The sequence below is a fragment of the Fistularia commersonii genome, chromosome 11 (genome assembly GCF_037954325.1).
Source record: "Fistularia commersonii isolate RoL2024-O1a breed Wild chromosome 11, RoL_Fcom_v1.0, whole genome shotgun sequence".
In the NCBI taxonomy this organism is placed as follows: Eukaryota; Metazoa; Chordata; class Actinopteri; order Syngnathiformes; family Fistulariidae; genus Fistularia; species Fistularia commersonii.
The window spans coordinates 17,564,753-17,583,070 of NC_141294.1; the positions used below are offsets into that span (position 1 = coordinate 17,564,753).

Below are 18,318 nucleotides of genomic sequence, written 5' to 3' on the forward strand. Positions count from 1 at the left end.
ACTGGTCGTCTTGGATTTAAGCAGAAACGTCACAAGGTGGAGCTGTGGCGGTATTCCATGCAAACACACGTCACGCTGGACGATGCTAGTTTTAAGAAGTGTTTAAAAAAAACGTGAATCAGGGAAATCAACGGTCTACACGGCAGTGGAGTCACTTGACGAAGTTGCCGTTGGGATGGAGAAACATCCGATTCCCCGCGGTGATTTCCGAAACTCTGTGAAAAATGAATGGTTCGACGCACCTGAGCATGACGGCGCCGCCGAGCGCTCCCACCGCCAAGTCGATCAGCTGGTCGCCGTCCAAGTCCAGCCTGGCGCTCACGCTGCGACCGAAGTATTGCAGGGAGGGTGACACCGCCAGCCCGGAGATCCTCTGCAACACACACACACACACGCACAAATTGGTCACTTGCCTCCTTGTGGGGTATTTTCGGCGGCAGATGAATCAACGCACCTGCTTGTAACGGTGGTTGACGTAGATGCCGTCGCCGTGGTAGACGTACACGGCGCCGCGGTGGTCGTCCTCCAGCGGCGCCCCCACCAGCAGGTCGGTGAAGCCGTCGTGATTCAGGTCGGGGGCGGCGGCCATGGCGTAGCCGAACCTGGCGTCCTGGGACTTCTCCTCAGGCCTCAGGGTGCCGTTCGACACGAACACCTCCTCCTGGGAGGAGGACGGGGAGAAGGGAGGTGAGATACTTGGAGGAGACGGACGGGGGGGAATTCCAAGATGGCCGACGGCGGGCTCTCACCCCGCTGAGGGTGTAGATGTAGACCCTGCCGGCCTCCTTGTTCCCCGAGCCGAGGAACATGGGCGCCGCCACCAGGAGGACGTCGGTGATCCCGTCCTGGTCGATGTCCAGCTGGCACACCTCGCTGCCGTAGTACGACCCGATCTGCGCAGTTGGCGGGAGGGAGACGGTTATACCCCTCCCCGCCACTAGGGGGCGCTATCGCGACCTCCACCCGAGAGCCCACCTGTTCCCCGTTGAGCGCCTGGACGATGGTGACGTCGCCGTCGTCGCTGAGCTCGAACAGGATGACTTTGCCCTTGTGCTTGAAGCGCGGCGCGCCGGCGACGTACAACCTCCTCCAGTCGCCCACCATCACAGATGACACGGTGTAACCTGGTGAGGACACACACACACACACGGCGGTCACACACACACACACACACACACACACACACACACACACACAGATAACCATCGGACGGCGTCTGAGTACCGAGGTAAGCGGCGTGCTTCTTCAGCTCCAGCGGGAACTCGCTCTCGAAGGCCTCCCGCGGCGGCATGACGCGCCCGGCGGCGCCCTCCTTCAGCACGCCGCCGTCCCAGTCGTAGGCGCCGACCATCCCGAACAGGATGCCATCCTGGGGAGGCGGGACACACAAGGGGGGGGCGGGGTTTAAACCCAACGGATCAGCTGTCAATCATCCAATCACTCACAACGATGGATGATTAGGTGAACCCGATGACTGGTTTTGGAACTGTGGGAGGAACATGGGGAGCCTGGAGGGCAGGAGAGAACCTGGGAGAACCTGGGAGGAAGAACCTGGTCGGAGAGGTGACGGCGGCGGCGGCGGCGTGAGCTGAAGGTTCACACTTACATCCAGGGTGTGCGTGGAGAAGCCGATCTGGGACATCTCCATGTGGAAGGAGCTCTGGTTGTATCCCAACGTTCCTGCAGGACCAGAGAGAAGATCAGCACCTCCACCTCATTCCTCTCCTTCCTTCCTTCTCGCGGTATCATCGGCGCCCCCCGAAGCTCATTTCCTGCTCCCCCTTCCTCCCGGGTTTAAAAGAAAACACCGCCCTTCCATCCCTCGTTTCCTCCACCTCCACAAGCTTTCATCAGAAAAATGGCGGATGGATGGTATTTACACCCGTGCTGGGGCTCGTGACTCGTGCGCGCGCGTCATGTGACTCCCGTGTATAACCGGATCATGGCGCGGGGTGACCATGGTGACCATTTTTTTTTTTTCTTTGTGTGTGCGCCCACCTTCCAGCGTGAAGATGCGGTCGCCCAGCGCGTCCACGATGTCGTTGAGCGCCGCCTCGTCCGTCACGTTGAAGAAGTACTTGTCGTCCGGGTCGCTGGCGATGTACTTGATCTCGTTGATGAAGGTCTCGGGGTCCTGCTGCCGGCGGATGTAGTGACCTAGAACCTGGAGAACGAGGGGGTCAGCCGCAGGAGTTCACACACACACACACACACACACACACACACACACACACATGGGGGGCGGGGTTTAACCAGGATAAATCGGTCATAAATCATCCAACTATTCTCCCTTGGTGGGACCCCATGGTGGAAGCCCTGTCTGATCCTGCAGACCCACTTCCTCCCCCGGCTGTGGTCACACCGGGTTCTGCCTGAACCGGGTCCTCTGTTGTGGCCAGGGGTGGGGGTCCAATTCCAACCCCCGCTTCCACCCTGATAGCTCCATCCCCCTGGTGAGGGTGGAGGCTGGGTGGAGCTCCCGGGGAGAATTTTCTTCTCGTTGTGTCTATTTGCGTCTGACCGAAGGGCTTCATTTAGTAATTCAGAGGAGTTATTTTTGGAGGGGTGACGCTAACTGTGCTGCCAGACTGAAGGCGCGCACAGTCGCCGTGGGCAACGCCGGGAACACCCCCACCCCCACCGCCCTGTGAGAAGCGCACTCACGGCGATGGCGTATCTGGTGATGTTCCTCTTTTTGCACTCCTCCAGGGCGTCGGGCAGCTCCTCGCCGTCGTGCGATTCGCCGTCGGTCACCACAATCATCACCTTGGTGGCGCCGTCACGGGCGCCGCGATCACCGCTGAAGGCCTCCGTGCTGCAACGATATCAGACGGGGGGCGGGGGTGAGTCCGTGCCTTCTGAGGTCATTATAATGCATGCATGCTAGCCTACAACGACACGCCACAAGGCCCTGTTAGCATGTACGTTAACAAACGACAGGGGGTGAAGGTGAGTCCGACCCCAAAATACATTGTGAGGTGATCAGAATTGATGTATGTTAGCATCCTTGTTAGCATGCATGCTAGCCTCTGAGCATTCCCATGGAGTTCTGCCAGATGAGGGACAAACTACCACGCCACGCCGCCACGCCCTGTTATCATGCACATAAGCATTCATGCCGGCGTGCATGCTAGCATACGACAGAAGACAAGGGTGAAGGTGAGTCCGTGCCCACAATTCTCACCATGAGGTGATTAGAATTGATGCAGGTTAGCATGCACGCCAGCCTCTGTGCATTCCCATGGGGTTCTGCCAAATGGGGAAGAAACTACCACAACACGCCACCGCACCTTGTTCGCATGCATGTTAGCATTCATGCCAGTGTGCATGCTAGCATGCAGCAGGGGTAAAGGTGAGGCCATGCCCTCACACCTGATCGTGAGGTGATGAGAATTTCCGCAAGTTAGCATGCATGCTACCATTCACGCTAGCTTGCACCCTAGCCTCTGTGCGTTCCCATGGGGTTCTGCCAGATGGGGAGAAACTACCACAACACGCCACTGCACCCTGTTAGCATGCACGTTAGCATTCATGCCAGTGTGCATGCTAGCATGCAGCAGGGGTAAAGGTGAGGCCATGCCCTCACACCTGATCGTGAGGTGATGAGAATTTCCGCAAGTTAGCATGCATGCTACCATTCATGCTAGCTTGCACCCTAGCCTCTGTGCGTTCCCATGGGGTTCTGCCAGATGGGGAGAAACTAACACAACATGCCACCGCACCCTGTTTGTCTGTGGGGACGACGCTCGATGAGCTTGCAGCATGCGCATGCAACTGTGTCCTCATGCCCTTGTGCACGTCCGGGGCGAAGCCATTGGTGAACGTGCACGCGCATGTGGTGAACTCAGTCATTTTCAGGCTCGCATCCAGCTCTTGCCTAAATTTAACGTTGTGGTCTCCCGCAAGAAGCCGGGGAGTTTAAAAACAACCCCCCCCCCCCGCTGGGCAGACGGCAAATTACATGGCTGCAGAGAGAGAAAGAGTAAAAAGAAAGAGAGGAACAAACAGACTGAGCGAAAGATCGGATGAGAAACAGGTAAACGGTGAGGACGCCCGTGGGGAGGGATAGGAAAATATCCGAGGAAAAACAGGGGGAGGATGGGTGAAAACGAGAGAAGGGTGGGAATGAAAGCAATAAAAAGAGGGCTAGAAAGAGAAAGGGAGAAAGAGAGAAGCGGCGGAGGGGAGGCCAAACATCACATGCTGAATATTAAAGATCTGATGTGGTTTCAATATCGTGTGAAGCCAACAGTAAAAGAGTGGAGGAGGAGGAGGAAGAGCAGACGGGGCGGACGGAGGGATGGAATGGGGGGGCGATGGAGATGAGAGAGAGGAGGGGAAAGCGGGATGAAAGAGAGGAGGATGGAGAGCGGAGCTAATTGGGAGGCCGGTTCGTGTTTACGGCCCGTTTTATGTAGTCGCGGCAGTGTGGTAATGACACAGCACTGCCGGCGCGCGTGTGTGTGTGTGTGTGTGCATGCGCATGTGTGTGTGTGTGTGTGTGTGTGAGCCACTCAGACGGGTGGAGCGCGATAAAATAACACCATTGTGGAGACGTCTGAGCGTTTAATGCTGTCATCAGTTTGTCATCAGAACACCCGTAGAGGGAAGGGCCAGGAAACCCCTGGTGTCCTCGTGCGAGGACAGACGTCCTCGGGGCCTCCAGACTTCATCCTCCATTGAACCCAAACTTATTGGCCTATGTAGATGACATCAGGGCCTGAAGTGGAGGATGATGCTGAAGAGGAATTTGCAGAGGCAGGCGGCACCTCGACCTCCTGATCTTCCGAGTCCCTTGTTTGAGGACGTCCCATTGGTCTTTCTCAGCCCTGTGTTATTCCTAACGCCGACGGAGGCAAGTTTTGCGCAAACAAGGGACGTCCATCAGGACAACAAACAGACTGAATAACAGAAATCCTTGTAGCCTCTACTGAGCATACACGTGAGCATACAAGTGCGAACCACCATTCAAGGAGTTCCGCTTCTTGTCCTGTAGGCTGCTCCCTTCAGAGGTTGCCATTGCCAATCATCTGCCAACATCTAACCCCCTCCTCTCACATGAAGCCCTCTCTGGTCTTGCTCTAGACCTCCTCCAACCTCAGGATTCTACTACCCAGATTTTCACTACCTCTCCTCTATCCACGTTCAAATCATCTCAGTCTAACTTTATCTCCAAAACATCTAACATCCTTCTGTCTCTCTGATGGACTTGTTCCTGATCCTCCTCACTCCAAAAGAGGAACCCCCAGATCTTCATCTCTGCCTCCTTGGGGTCTCTAAACCAGACAACATGGCCACTCTCACCTCCGTCTTCTCCACATTACCTTTCATACTCTTTCATCACCCCTGACACGTTCTCCACGCATTCCAAACTTCTTGCACTCCTTTCTCCACCTCTTCTCCACCCTCTCCACTGACCCTCGGTACTTAAACTCCTCCACCTTCTTTATCTGCGGCTAACCTTCATCTCCTTCCTCTCCAGGGCATACCTCGTCCTCTGTAGACTCCCCTCCACGCTCACTGCATAGCACCACCATCATCTGCAAACATCACCAACCATAGATTCTTGTCTAACCTCCATCACGGCGATCCCTATCGCACTCCCACCTCCATCGTCATACATGTCCTGCGCCACCCTAATACGCTTCAGAGTTCTTCATACAACCACAGCCCCCATTTAAGGACACTAGCTAATCCCCTCTTGACCCAGAGGCAGGTTTGAATGTCTTGCGGGGGCGGCGCGGGTATAAGGTTTGGTTTAAAATAGGTTGGGAGGGTCAAAGGTCAAACGTGCAGCATGGGGTCAAAGGCGACGCTCGGTGTCGGGGTTGGAGGGGTAGAATGTTAGCCCCGCCGTAACGGAAAGAAAATTGTTATTACTGCCAATGCGTGCGTGTGTGTGAGCTCAGGTGTAAATGAGCGAGCCTCTTAAGTGTGTGTGTGTGTGTCTGCGCGTGGTGTGTTTTCACAGCCGGCCTTCCCGGCCCCACCTGCGGCCATGCTGAGCCAGCAGACGGCGGGTCCAGCTCAGCTAATCCCCACTGTTTTCCTGCCCCGGTGTACCTCCAACCGCCCCACACTTCCACCCACACCCCCTCCACCGGCACCAGAGGAAAAATAAAAAAACATTATCGACTGAGTTGGACAACAAGGCCTTGTTTACAAGAGTCAACGGACTTGGTGGCCTGAGGTCGAATGTGTGTGTGTGTGCGTTCGTGTGTGTGTGTGTGTGTGTGTGTGTGCGTAGGCTCGCCTGGACTTCCCGTCAACTGGTGTTTTTTAAAGACGCAGTTACGCTCTTTTACGCGCTCCGTTTTTTTTTTTCCCATCCGCCTTCAAAGCGTTCCCGCTCGATGTTTCACCTCCAAATGGCCCAGAAAACAGGAACACTCCCAATTACCTGCGCTGAGCGATGTGTGTGTGTGAGTGTGTGTGAGGCAGCAGGAGCACGAGAAGAACGGCTGTGGCGGCCACACATAAGGCCTGGGTGTGGCGCCGTGTGCGGGTATGACTTTAATAAAGCAAGAATTTTATTTTGAAAGATATTTCAGTTTCGTTCCGCCTGGGTTTCCCAACCCCCCTCGGATATTTCCCCCGCGGAATCAAGAGGAGGGATTAAAAAGTAAAGTATATCGGGACCCCAAACGGTGAAAGGAGCTGGGCTGGAGAAGAAAATAAAAAAACTACTTCCTGCAATTTTGAGCCCGCTGGACAAAAGGAGTCTCTGTGCTGAGGGGTAATGGCGGGATAATAATCCCTGAAAATGCCGTGTTTTAACATTTCGTTCATTCACTCATCCGTTTATTTCTTATCTGCACCGCTTAGCCTGCGGGGATGGGGTGATACTGCGCTGATGCTTGAGCTGCCCCAGATCAGGTTAGGCACCGAGTTAGGCTATGCAGTGTGTGTGTGTGTACGTATATGTACGTTTTTGTCTTAAAAAAAAAAAAAAAAAAAAAAAAAAAAGTGTTATTTGCAGTGCTTATGTCCTCTATTGTAAGTCGCTTTGGATAAAAGCGTCTGCCAAATGTAATGTAATGTAAAGTAATGTAATGTAATGTGAGGTGAGGGGAGAAAAGTGGATGGGAATCCAACCGTGGACCTTCTCGCTGTGAGACCGCAGATGATTGACAGGCGTACCAGGCCATGTGGATGGCGTAGGCCGTCCGCGTCTCCCGTCCCTCCTGCCGACTGATGTTCTTGGCCGCCTCCACGACCTCCTGTGTGGTCTGGTAGTCCTGCAGGGACCACTCGTGGACAGCTACCTCGCCGTACTGCAGGATCCCAACCTGCACACACACACACACACATATATATTAAGAATTAGCTGCGTTCATGGCTGCCGCTACTGCATAGTTTTGGGAAGCAACATCTGAGACGAGTGTGTCTGCGGAGAGCTACGGGGAACATTGCGAAAGCCCTTTTTGTCTTCTTCTCCGGGCTTTCGGGAGTCCAACCCTGACTGCATTTCGGGAGATCTCCGGGAGGGGGAGATCATGGGGTGTTTCCTCATCTCCGTGGCCCCATGGTGGAAAAAAAAACGATGAAAAGAAAAGAAAGTTGAAGCGGATGTGAGGTTTCGGGAAACTCCGAGCGAGGCTCAGAGGTCTTTCCAGAGCGGCGGGTTTCTGCTTCTGAGGAACATGAATCTCCACGTCTGCTTCGGTTTTGCGAGCCCCGATCATCGTCCCCTTTCTCGCTCGGGAACTTTTCGTGGTTCCTAGAACAGCTTCCTGAACGATCGGGTTAGCAAAGGAACCAGGGACCGTGGAGCTCAGCTTCTGGAACCCTCTGAGCTCCTACATGTGATTGCTGGAACTCGTAAGCCCATCGCCAGATACTTCTTCCAGACTGTGGAGAGCCGTTTTTAAAAACTACTGTGGTCACTGGTCAGATGTTTTCAGGAAATGGAGCGACAAGGAGGTCCAAGTTCTTCTCGCCTGAAGGGGGGTTTCCAGGACTCGCAAGGGAACATTTTGGCCACAATAAGTCCGGAGTTAGCTAACGGCTAACTTCAGTGCGAGGAGAAGATAAAGACGCTCCAACCATCTGATAGTCCATGGTTGTTATTATTCCATGAACACTGTGGTAGCTTCAACCTCCTAGAAACATTTTAGTTCCTGCTCTGAGGCAGCGTCTCCTTACAGTTCCATGGGATCTCATGTGACTGAGTGCTTGGTGACCGGTGGAACTCTGGGTCGAAAACCAGCTATGAGACAATTTTGGACAGAAAAGCTCTCAGAGCTGTCCAGCTCAAGTTCCCTTTCAGGAATTAGACTCGTCCAAAACTAAAGTCTGACTTCAACCAGCGTAATGGTACCAAAAGCACAGTATAAATGTAACCTGATGTAATGTAAAATAAATGTAACCACCCCTTAATGTCAAATAACTTGTTCAAATCCTAAATGTGACATATGTATTCCCATCTTTCTTGAAACATTCGCGCTTTGCTTTCTTGGACATTTGTACTTATTGAAAGTGACATCGTCGTCACTTTGTGGGTAACATGATCGGCGTGAATTTTTAGGAAATGTAGTTCATGGTCAATGCGTGCGTTTGACTTATTTATTTTAAGACATTCTTGTGGGCCATATAATATGATGTGGGTGGGCCACATTTGGCCCGCGGGCCTTGAGTTTGACACCGTGGAACCGTGAATAAGACCCTGCCTCGGACTCGGAGCTGAGGTACCTAGATCGCAAAACACCAAGGTTTCTGAAAAGGTACTTCAAAAAGAGGCTGTTACTTTGGGTTCAAGAACCGGCGTAACTCTGTATCCAGTTCCCTTTCTACGTCCACGGCAGGTTCCTCACAGGAGGAGGCGGAGGGACCCGGTTACGGTCTGGGACGGATGCATCCGCCGTCGGAGGGGTGATGAAGGAAATAGGGGGGAAATCACAAGAGGCCCCCGCTAAAGCAAACACTGCACTTGGGGGGGTGGGGTTGAATTCTTTTTAAAACCAAAGGTATTTCCTTTTCACCTCATGTTGCCTGCAGCTCCGTACCCCACCTCCCCCCCCCAAAAAACCCCAAACCCCGATTCCGTCTTCTTGTTGTTTCGCTCGGAAACCAACAACCCTTCCTCCGCTCTCCCCCCCACCGCTTGATCCCCACATCCATTCCATCGTCGACCTCAAAACCAGCCCCACCTCGCGCCTGGAGCTGCCAGCCGTCTCCCGGCGCATGTTTTCACTCAGGCTCGTCTCGCCGTCCGCCGTGACCCCGGCCTCCTTTGGCCGGGTGTGTGTGTGTGTGTGTGAGTGTGTGTGGGGGGGGGGGGGGGTTCCAGAGATTTTGACGCGGCCGCAAAGTTTCCATTACCAACGTGCAGAATATCGTACCTGCATCTGGTCCGTGCTGATGTGGAACTTGCTGAGGATGTTGCTGAGGAAGTTCTGCACCTCGTACCAGGGGTAGATGCTGTTGGAGCCGTCCAGCACGATCACGATGTCCATGTAGGTGGAGCACCCTACGGGGGACCGCGTCCGGTCAGAGCCATCCGCGTCACATTATATGCATGTGTGTGTGTGTGTGTGTGTGTGTGTGTGTGTTTACTTTGCGCCGTCGGAGCGATGGTTTCTCTCGGTTCGAGGTCATCACTGACGGAGGTGCAGATGCCGGTGCTGAACATCGACGTGCCGCATTCTTGGGACCACAGAGGGGCGCAGGCCTGTGACACACACACACACACACACACACACACACACATCTGTTTTGCAAGCCATCCCGAGACATCAACAGGCCACCGAAGCTCGTTGAGTCATGGAAAACTACAATACTGCGGTTTGGGGACAGAAATAAAAGGGGTGGAGTGGGTGGAGGTGGCGGTGGGTATTGTTGACATGTTGGCAGGCGGGAGCTCGGAGCGGCGGGGCGATCGAAAACCCGATTGCGCCGAAGGGTGGGAGGGATGGCGGGTGGGCGCCGGTGGCTGTGGTCGCCGCGGCGATGGTGGCGAGCGGAGGAGGGTTCGGGGGCGGGGGTGCAGTATCACATAAAAATACTCCGGTCTTCAAAGCACACTGGTTTTCTTCACGCCGAGGCGGAGGGAGGGAGGGGGCGCGGGGAGGACAAAGGAGGGGGATGCAAAGAAGGGTGGAGGTGGAGGTGGAGGTAGAGAGGGAGAAAGAGAAACATCCTGGTTTTTGCCCGGCCTGTCATTGCGGCCTTACGGTCGGAGAAGGGACGGAGAGAGGGATGAGGAGAAAGGAAGGGTGGAGAAAGGCGGAGGAGGGCGAAAGAGAGAGAGAGAGAGAGAGAGAGAGAGGTGCTATGGCTTTTGGTAGGTCTGTCATTAACAAAACGGCCGGAGACGCATTCCGATCCCGTTATAGACCTGACCACTAGGGTTAAGATAAACACACACACTGTACATGACTCCGCACCCAAAGCCGAACACACTTCCTTCACACGCGCACGCTTTGCTCGACACCGTGGAGGTGACGATTGGGATAGACGGTGCCTGGGGCGTCCCGAGAGGCCGAAAACGCCACGTATCACCCCGGATCGCGAATTTCCCCGGCGTTAATGGACCAGTCTACTTCCCAGAAGAGGGGGAGGAGGGAAGGGCGCGGCGCCTGTGACGCACACGCCGCCACATCCTCTCTCCGGAACTCTCACCAGGAAGCCGTCAGGTGAGTCAGGGCTGAGGGTCATGCCCAGGTGGGAATTCTTGAGGTTTTTGGAAATGTTCTGGAAGGCCGTCTCACCTGGGGGGGGGGCAACGCAACACGTTAGAAATGCTCTCACGGGGTCGCTGCGTGAACTCAAAACCGGCTCCTCACCGAGGTTGACCTTGCTGCAGTTGGAGCTCCGCTCCTCTCCCACAATGCACCGATACACGTCCCCTTTCCTGTTCCCGGGCGCCCCGTCCCACGGCGCCCCCACCAGCATCCTGCGGTAATTGCGATCACGTCTTTGCTCCTTCTTTTTCTTCATCTGTGTGTGTGTGTGTGTGTGTGTGTGCAAAACTTACGACTTCTGCCCGTCGGTTTCATGCTGTAGGACGGAGAAGCCAAACAGGGCGTCCTCAGGGCCGGTGAAGATGCGCGGGTGCTTCACGTCGATGTTGAAACACTGGCAAAACTCTGGAAGGGTTGGGGGTGGGAGGGGGTGAAGAAGAAAGGTGATCTTCATCCCACATGGTTTCAACATGGACCATCACTGTTAAAAAAGATTCTTCTGCAGAAACCAACCCCCCCCTCCCCCCTGTTCTGGAGCCAGGAAACAACGAGGAAGAAACGTTGGACAGATGTGACATGGCCTTCTGCCTCGACCAGTCTGGAGATAGAGGGCAGGAGTGATAGGGCTAATGCTAACAGCTACATGCTAATGGCTAACATGAGACAATAATAGCTTTGAGACCTTCTGCCTCGACCAGTCTGGAGATAGAGGGCAGGAGTGATAGGGCTAATGCTAACAGCTACATGCTAATAGCTAAAATGATACAATAATAGCTTTGAGACCTTCTGCCTCGACCAGTCTGGAGATAGAGGGCAGGAGTGATAGGGCTTATGCTAACAGCTACATGCTAATAGCTAACATGATACAATAATAGCTTTGATATTCATAAAAGAAAAAAAAATGGCCGGATTAAGCCACGCCTCCCCCGGGAACCCCCGGGGGAAGATATCCCTCCGCAGAGAAAGCTACGGCGGCGGAGTTCGGCGGTTTCTCTAAAAGAGGCCCGTTCAGAGAGAGGGCGTCGCAGAAGAAGAGCTCGGGAACGGGACGCTCGAGACGTTCTGCAGAGGAGGAAGAGGAGGAGGAGGAGGAAGGCCCAGAAGGTAAACAGAGTGACCAGAAGCAGCCACACAGAGCGGGGACTTGAGGAAAGAAGGGAAGGGTGTTGGTTAGAAAAACTCCAGGATAGAGAGAGTTCTGTTAGGACAGGACAGGCCCGTCCTTCATACCTGGGGGGGGGAGGAAGAGGAGGAGGACGAAAGAGGAGAAGGGAGGAGGAGGAGGAGAAGGAGGAGCTGCAAACTGGAACAAAAAACAAACTGAATTTAAAAACGTGTCATCAGGCTGCAGGGAGTTAAAAAAAAAAAAAAAATCAACATAAATTCAATGCTCTCTGTGGCGGTTGCCATGGTAATGTGCAGCTATGTGGTTCAAGACCAGGGGAACTTTACTTTTTTTTTTTTGTTTAAATTGAACGATAACTACCGCTGTGTGCCAAACAGAAGGCCAGAGGCTAACGTAGCATTGGATTAGCTTCACCAACAGAAAAATGAAGAAAATGGTCACTTTTAAGAAAATGTATTCTGTGAAACCGAATGACTCAGACGGGGTTTGTTGGGTTTGTTGAGGAAGCTAAACACAGCGAGGAGGCTGACGTAACAATTATTCAAGCTAGTTTATTTATAATGTAGTCGTAGTGGCGGCGGGGGGGGAGGGGGCGGAGCCAAATATATTCAGCGGCAACTGGATATCAACACGAGGCCGCTGAATGTTTTCATGTAGACAGCTGGTGCTATATAGAGACTAGCGGGTTGAGGCCGGCGTGCATGGCGAAGAGGAAGCTCGGAACCACGTGCACGCCTTTTCCCTCAGGACCCTCGCCTGTCGAACCGATCGGTTGTCAATCACTTTGTTGACTGTCAATCACAGGGTCACGTATAGAGACGTCCGGCCATTTGACCTCCCATCCACACCTGCAGACCATTTAGAGCCTTCAGTGGACTGTGGGAGGAAAATGGAGAACAGGCAGGAGAACGTGGAGAGAACCCACACATGGAAACAGTCCAGACACGGAACCCGTTCGACCACCGGACCAGAACGTAGAACCGACTCCAGCGAAACAGCGAGTACAGCCGTACAACTGACTGTAGTACTACTGCGGTTCCCACATTGTATCACAAAGTGAGTATTTCTGCGGTTCCCACCAGCTCCTCCAGGCCGGGTCCAAACCCCCCCCCCTCCACACACACACACACACACACACACTGGCGGTTTCCTCTGCAGGTCAATCAGGAAGGGAATCCGCTTTGGCTTGTTGGAGGGGCTACCTGCTCTTTCGCTTTTCTCTCTCTCTGCCTGCAGCTGTTTTTCCCGTAACATCCCCTGACGCTCTCCATTAACATCCGGCGGCGTCCAGCTGACCCCACGCCAGGATTCCCCGCGGCGAGGAACGGGCGTGGGCAGGACGTTCATCCTCCTCCGTCGCCACTTAGTGCAGTAGAAATGCTTTTGTGTGGCAAAAAAAATTACCCCCCCCCCCCCGACCCCCCCGCTGATGTTCATCTGTACCCACTATCTCACTCTTGCAAACCATAAATTGCCTTGTTTTTAACCCTCCTCCAATAAAACACACTGTAACTCTATCTGACACACACACACACACATGAGCCCCTCTGATCCCCCCCCAGATCTGCCAGGAGGGTGAATAAAATATATAAATATATGTATATCCTTCTGGCCACCCATCGCCATGGTAACTGCCTGCAAACATCATCAAACCAAAGTGGGTCCAGATTTCCCCTCGTCGACCGCACGTTCGGCTCCGCCGCTGCTGAGCGCGTGCGGTTGACATGGACACCCCCCACCCCCCGTCCACCACCCTCCCGTGAACTTATCGAGAGCGGGAGAATGTGCGGCGGAGAACCGACCGAACCGCCTGGAGGACAAAGGGTCGTCGCCTCCGAGATGTTCTAATGTTTTAATGATAGTTAATTTTATCAAGACCCCCCTCACACACACACACGCACACACACATACACACACACACACTCACAGACCTCCCTGCAAACAGAAGATGGGACACTCGAAGCGGTGAGTTTTTATAAAGTTTAAAAAGTATTAGCTTAGCATCAGCGGCAGGATTTTCCAGGTAGCGACACCTGCGACCAATCAGAGTGAAGGACCTGGCGAGCGTAGGGGAAGGGCTAAAGAAACCTGAGGACACACCTTGAGAGAAACCCCTCCCTCTTCTCCGTTGGGCATCATGTGCCCCTCATCTGGAACAACGCTCCAATTGGTTCAACCTCACGCAGCGCCGCAGCTGTGAGAAGGTTGATGAATGCTAACGTGCTAACGTGCTAACACAGCATTCCATCCGCCTCCGTTTCAAACTTTTTTTGGTACTGTCTGAACAGTCTGTTTCTACCATCTTCAGAAAGACTGACTCATAACATTTCCTGCTGCCCCCCCAACACACACACACACACACACACACACACACACACACGCAAACACACACACAGACCTCCATCATCTCCACACACAAGGGGGTTGGAGGACAGTAAGAGGAAGAGGGTGAGTAGGAGTGAAGGCTGGCAAATGAAACATGGAGGTTGTAATATTGGCCACGGTGAAGCATGCATGTGTGCGTGCATGCACACACACACACCCACACACACACCTGCGTTTGACATCTCGGTAGAGCATAAACAGCGTGGGATAGACATGGACATTGGGGTGGGGGGGGGCTCTGCTGAAACCATTAGCATTACACACACGTTCAACCGCCAACATGCTCCCGTATGGATGACACGTGCTGGAGCCAGAACAACACACACACACACACACACACAAACATCCGCGCTGAAACACTTAAACATGTTCGTCATACGGGAAGCACAGTGAAAACATTCTGCATGTGATGTTTTCTGTTAGCGCCGAAGAGCTAGTGTGCTAATGCATTAGTTGCCATTGCGTTGTGCGACAGTGCATTAGCGACATCAACATTCTTGTGGTCCCTGGCCTCTGAACAGGAAGTGAGCGGTATGAGCATCAGGTTGATTTCCAGGTACACCCCCCCCCCGCACACACACACACACACACACGCGCTGAAATACTGCTAAACCCGGGATGTCCTCACGTGTGATGTTTTCTGTTATAGCGCCAGTGTTAGCATTAGCACACCAGTGCATTTGCGGCATTTGTGCAGTACCTGGTCTCCAGAAAGGAAGCGCACGCTATAAGCATCGGGTTGATCACCACAACCCCACACTCATGCGCGCACACACACACACACACACACACATGCAGAAATACTGCTAAAACTGGATTTTCTTTACGTGTAAGGTTTTCTGTAGTTGCGCTAGTGTTAGCATTAGCGCGCCAGTGCACTCCCCGGTCTCCAGACAGGAAGTGCATGTGCATAAGCATCAGGTTGATTTCAAGGTACTCCCTCAATCTATACACACACACACACACACACACACACCAGCTGACATAGCCAGGTGAACTCCTTAACAATGGCCCATTTCTTTCGCTTTGGTCACCTGCTGCCAACGGCTCGGTGAGCTGTATACAGGAGGAGATCGTGAAGTTCACGCATGGCGGAGAAAACACACACGGCACTAATGGATTTTTCGGAGTCACGATTAGTGGGGTTAGAATTCATCTGAGCGATTGGAAGGCATGATAACGGCCCGCCAGGTCAGGTTACGCAGCTGCCGGGGTCAGAAAGTCGGGGAGTGTAAGAGGAGATTGACGTTTGGGCGAACAGCACACACACACACACACACACACCTACGGCTTCCTTGGCGCTTTGACGAAGAACCATTACTTTTTCCGTTTCCTCTCTCCCCGTGACCTCAGGCTTGGCGCTAAGCCGCGAGGCCACCACATGTTTAAATCTTCTTTCGTTGGAAACGCCCGCGTGGGTCAATTAACAACCATCACACACACGCACACACACGCACACTCGCATGCACCGAGGAAGAGCACATTGGGAACAGGGTCAGACACGTGTGACAGCGTCGCCCTATGTGTTAAAAGTTCAAAGGTCATGATGGTTGTTGACTGACGAAATGGTCAGAAGCAACTCTTTGTAGGGTTCTGGGAGATACCATGAAGATCATGTAGGGGGGGGGCTGAGGCTTAATTCTGGTGAAAAGTAATGTAAAGAAACTTGAAGAAACTATATAGATCCTCTGATCAATCAGGTCGATCAGGTTATTAAATATTAATTTGTTTTCTGACCACTTTGGGATGTTTTGGACCCCACCCCCGCGATGAGATTTTGGATCGGTCCTCGGTCAATATGAACCCATTCATGTCATTTTTATTCATTTAAAAATAAAACAAAAAAAAAATTGTGGTGAAAAAGGGCCATTACAAAATAAAAGCATGGTGTGGCCATGCGTGCAAGTTCATTATTCACCAATCAATGTATTGATTCTGATCAACTTGCCGTAATTCAGGGGAAAATTAAAGGGATTTATTGATTGATTTTGTTGACATTTTGTTAATTTTTTGTGTTATATTGCAAGACTTTTGTTAGAAATTGTTGATTCTGAAGCGGCGCGAGGACGGAGCGGTTGAGGAGGTCAGAAAATGAAAAAGGGAAGAGAAGAAGTAGAAGAAGAAGGGAGAAAAGGAAAAAAATTAGGTGTTTTTACCTTTGAGGAGGAGCAGGAACTCCAGGCCTCGCAGGAGTCTGCGCAGCTCCATCTATGAAGACCAGCGGAGAAGAAGTATCTCCTCTATTTCCAAAGTGGTCTCCCCTGAGATGCAGTGCATCGGCGTCCGTCCACCTCCACGCACGCACACACACACACACACACACACTCAAAATCAACTCCCCGCCGTCCTCAGAGATGAGTAAATCCCAGTTGAAAGCTGGTGCATGTTGCGTGTGTGGGTGGTGGTGATGGAGGTGGGGGGGGTCACAGGTGGGGTCAGCTGGGGTGGGGTTGGTCCTTCAAGATTCCACAGATTGCGTTCAGTGGGGTTGAGCGTGTAGTCCAAGGTCCCTGAGTTCTCCAGGGAAGTCCCGCCACCTGTGTGTCACGGGCGCCGCTCCTCCACCTCCACCTTCACGTTCACCTTCACCACCTCCAGCTCCACCTCCAGCCCCAGCCTGCAGCACGCGTAGAGTCCGCTCGTCGATCCCGGGAGCCTGCGGTGGAGATCCGGGGGATCCTCTGAGGTGGACCTCAATGAGAACCGGGTTCCTTGGGTTCCTCAGACTCCAGTTCGTGTGTGCGTGGAATGAAGGAGTTCCTCTGTCCCTTCCATCCAGACACCCAGAGCTGCAGAGACACACTCACTGAAGGGCTGCTGGAGAGCATGCACCTCAAGGGCTCTCCCTCTAACTCCCTCCCTCTCTCTCTCTCTCTCTCTCTCTCTCTCTCTCTCCCTTTCTCTCTGTCTCTCTCTCTCTCTCCCTCTCTCTCCCTTTCTCTCTGTCTCTCTCTCTCTCTTCCCCCCCCTCTCTCACACACACACACTTCAAACTCACTTATTCCTGCCCACAGTCTCTCTCTCTCTCTCTCTCTCTCTCTCACTCGCTCACTCACTCACTCAGTCACTCACACACACACACACACACCAAACTTGGTGTTTCTCTCACACACTGTGTGTGTGTGTGTGTGTGTGTGTGTGTCTCTCTCTCTCTCTGTCTGTCTCTCTCGCTCTCTCTCTCTCTCACACACACACACACACACACACACACACACACACACACACACACGCACACACACCACACTTAGTGTTTCTCTCACACGCTGTGTCTCTCTCTCTCTCTCTCTCTCTCTCACACACACACACACACACAAACACACACTCACTCACTCACTCACTCACTCACTCACTCACTCACTCACTCACACTCTCTCTCTCTCTCACACACACACACACACACACACACACACACACACACACACACACACACACACACAGAATTTCTCTTGCCCTGTCTTTTTCTCTCACACACTGTCTCCCTCTCCAAACACACACACTCTCTCTCTCTCTCTCTCTCTCTCTCTCTCTCTCACAGACACACACTCACACACACACACACACACACACACACACACACACAGTCTCTCTCTCTTTCTCTCTCACACACACCCTGTCTTTCACTCTCTTACTCTGGCTTTACCATACAAAAACACACATACACACAGACGTGCACGCACAACACAGACACACACTGCCTCTCTGTCACAAACACACTCGCCCTGTTTTAAACACACACACACACATACACACTCTCTATCCTATGTCTCGCTCAAACACATATGCACTCTCTCTACTTGGCTGTCACACACACACACACACACACACACACACACACACCCTCTCCCTCCCTTTTCTCTCTCTCACATGCATATTCCTCTTTCTCCTCTCTCTACCTGTTTTGCACACGCACACATACACACACATACACACACATACACACACATACACACACACACTCTCTCTCTCTCTCTCTCTCTCTCACTCTCTCTCTCTCTCTCTCTCTCTCTCTCTCTGTCTGTCTCTGAAGCACATACTTCATGGAATTCTCTCCTCATATCGCGATAACACAGTATTCAAGTCACGCGTGATTAGATAGATGGATGTTTTTTGGAGCGCTTCTTCATT

At 52.9% G+C, this 18,318-nt stretch overlaps 1 protein-coding gene across 1 annotated transcript in view; it reads right to left on the bottom strand.

Annotated features, from left to right (window-relative positions):
* The window catches only part of itga10 (integrin, alpha 10), a 24,633-nt gene extending 7,640 nt beyond the window's left edge, over positions 1-16,993 (bottom strand). The window contains exons 1-15 of the mRNA XM_086155515.1: positions 16,350-16,993; positions 10,976-11,087; positions 10,785-10,894; positions 10,621-10,709; positions 9,556-9,670; positions 9,342-9,469; positions 7,141-7,289; positions 2,665-2,815; positions 1,999-2,164; positions 1,607-1,680; positions 1,225-1,369; positions 976-1,124; positions 750-893; positions 455-661; positions 243-373 (exon numbers count right to left, since the gene is read on the bottom strand). Of these exons, the coding sequence (XP_086011641.1) occupies positions 243-373; positions 455-661; positions 750-893; positions 976-1,124; positions 1,225-1,369; positions 1,607-1,680; positions 1,999-2,164; positions 2,665-2,815; positions 7,141-7,289; positions 9,342-9,469; positions 9,556-9,670; positions 10,621-10,709; positions 10,785-10,894; positions 10,976-11,087; positions 16,350-16,401 (1,922 nt within the window). The 5' untranslated portion in view covers positions 16,402-16,993. The remainder of the gene's footprint in view (positions 1-242; positions 374-454; positions 662-749; positions 894-975; positions 1,125-1,224; positions 1,370-1,606; positions 1,681-1,998; positions 2,165-2,664; positions 2,816-7,140; positions 7,290-9,341; positions 9,470-9,555; positions 9,671-10,620; positions 10,710-10,784; positions 10,895-10,975; positions 11,088-16,349) is intronic.
* Positions 16,994-18,318: the final 1,325 nt, after the last annotated feature.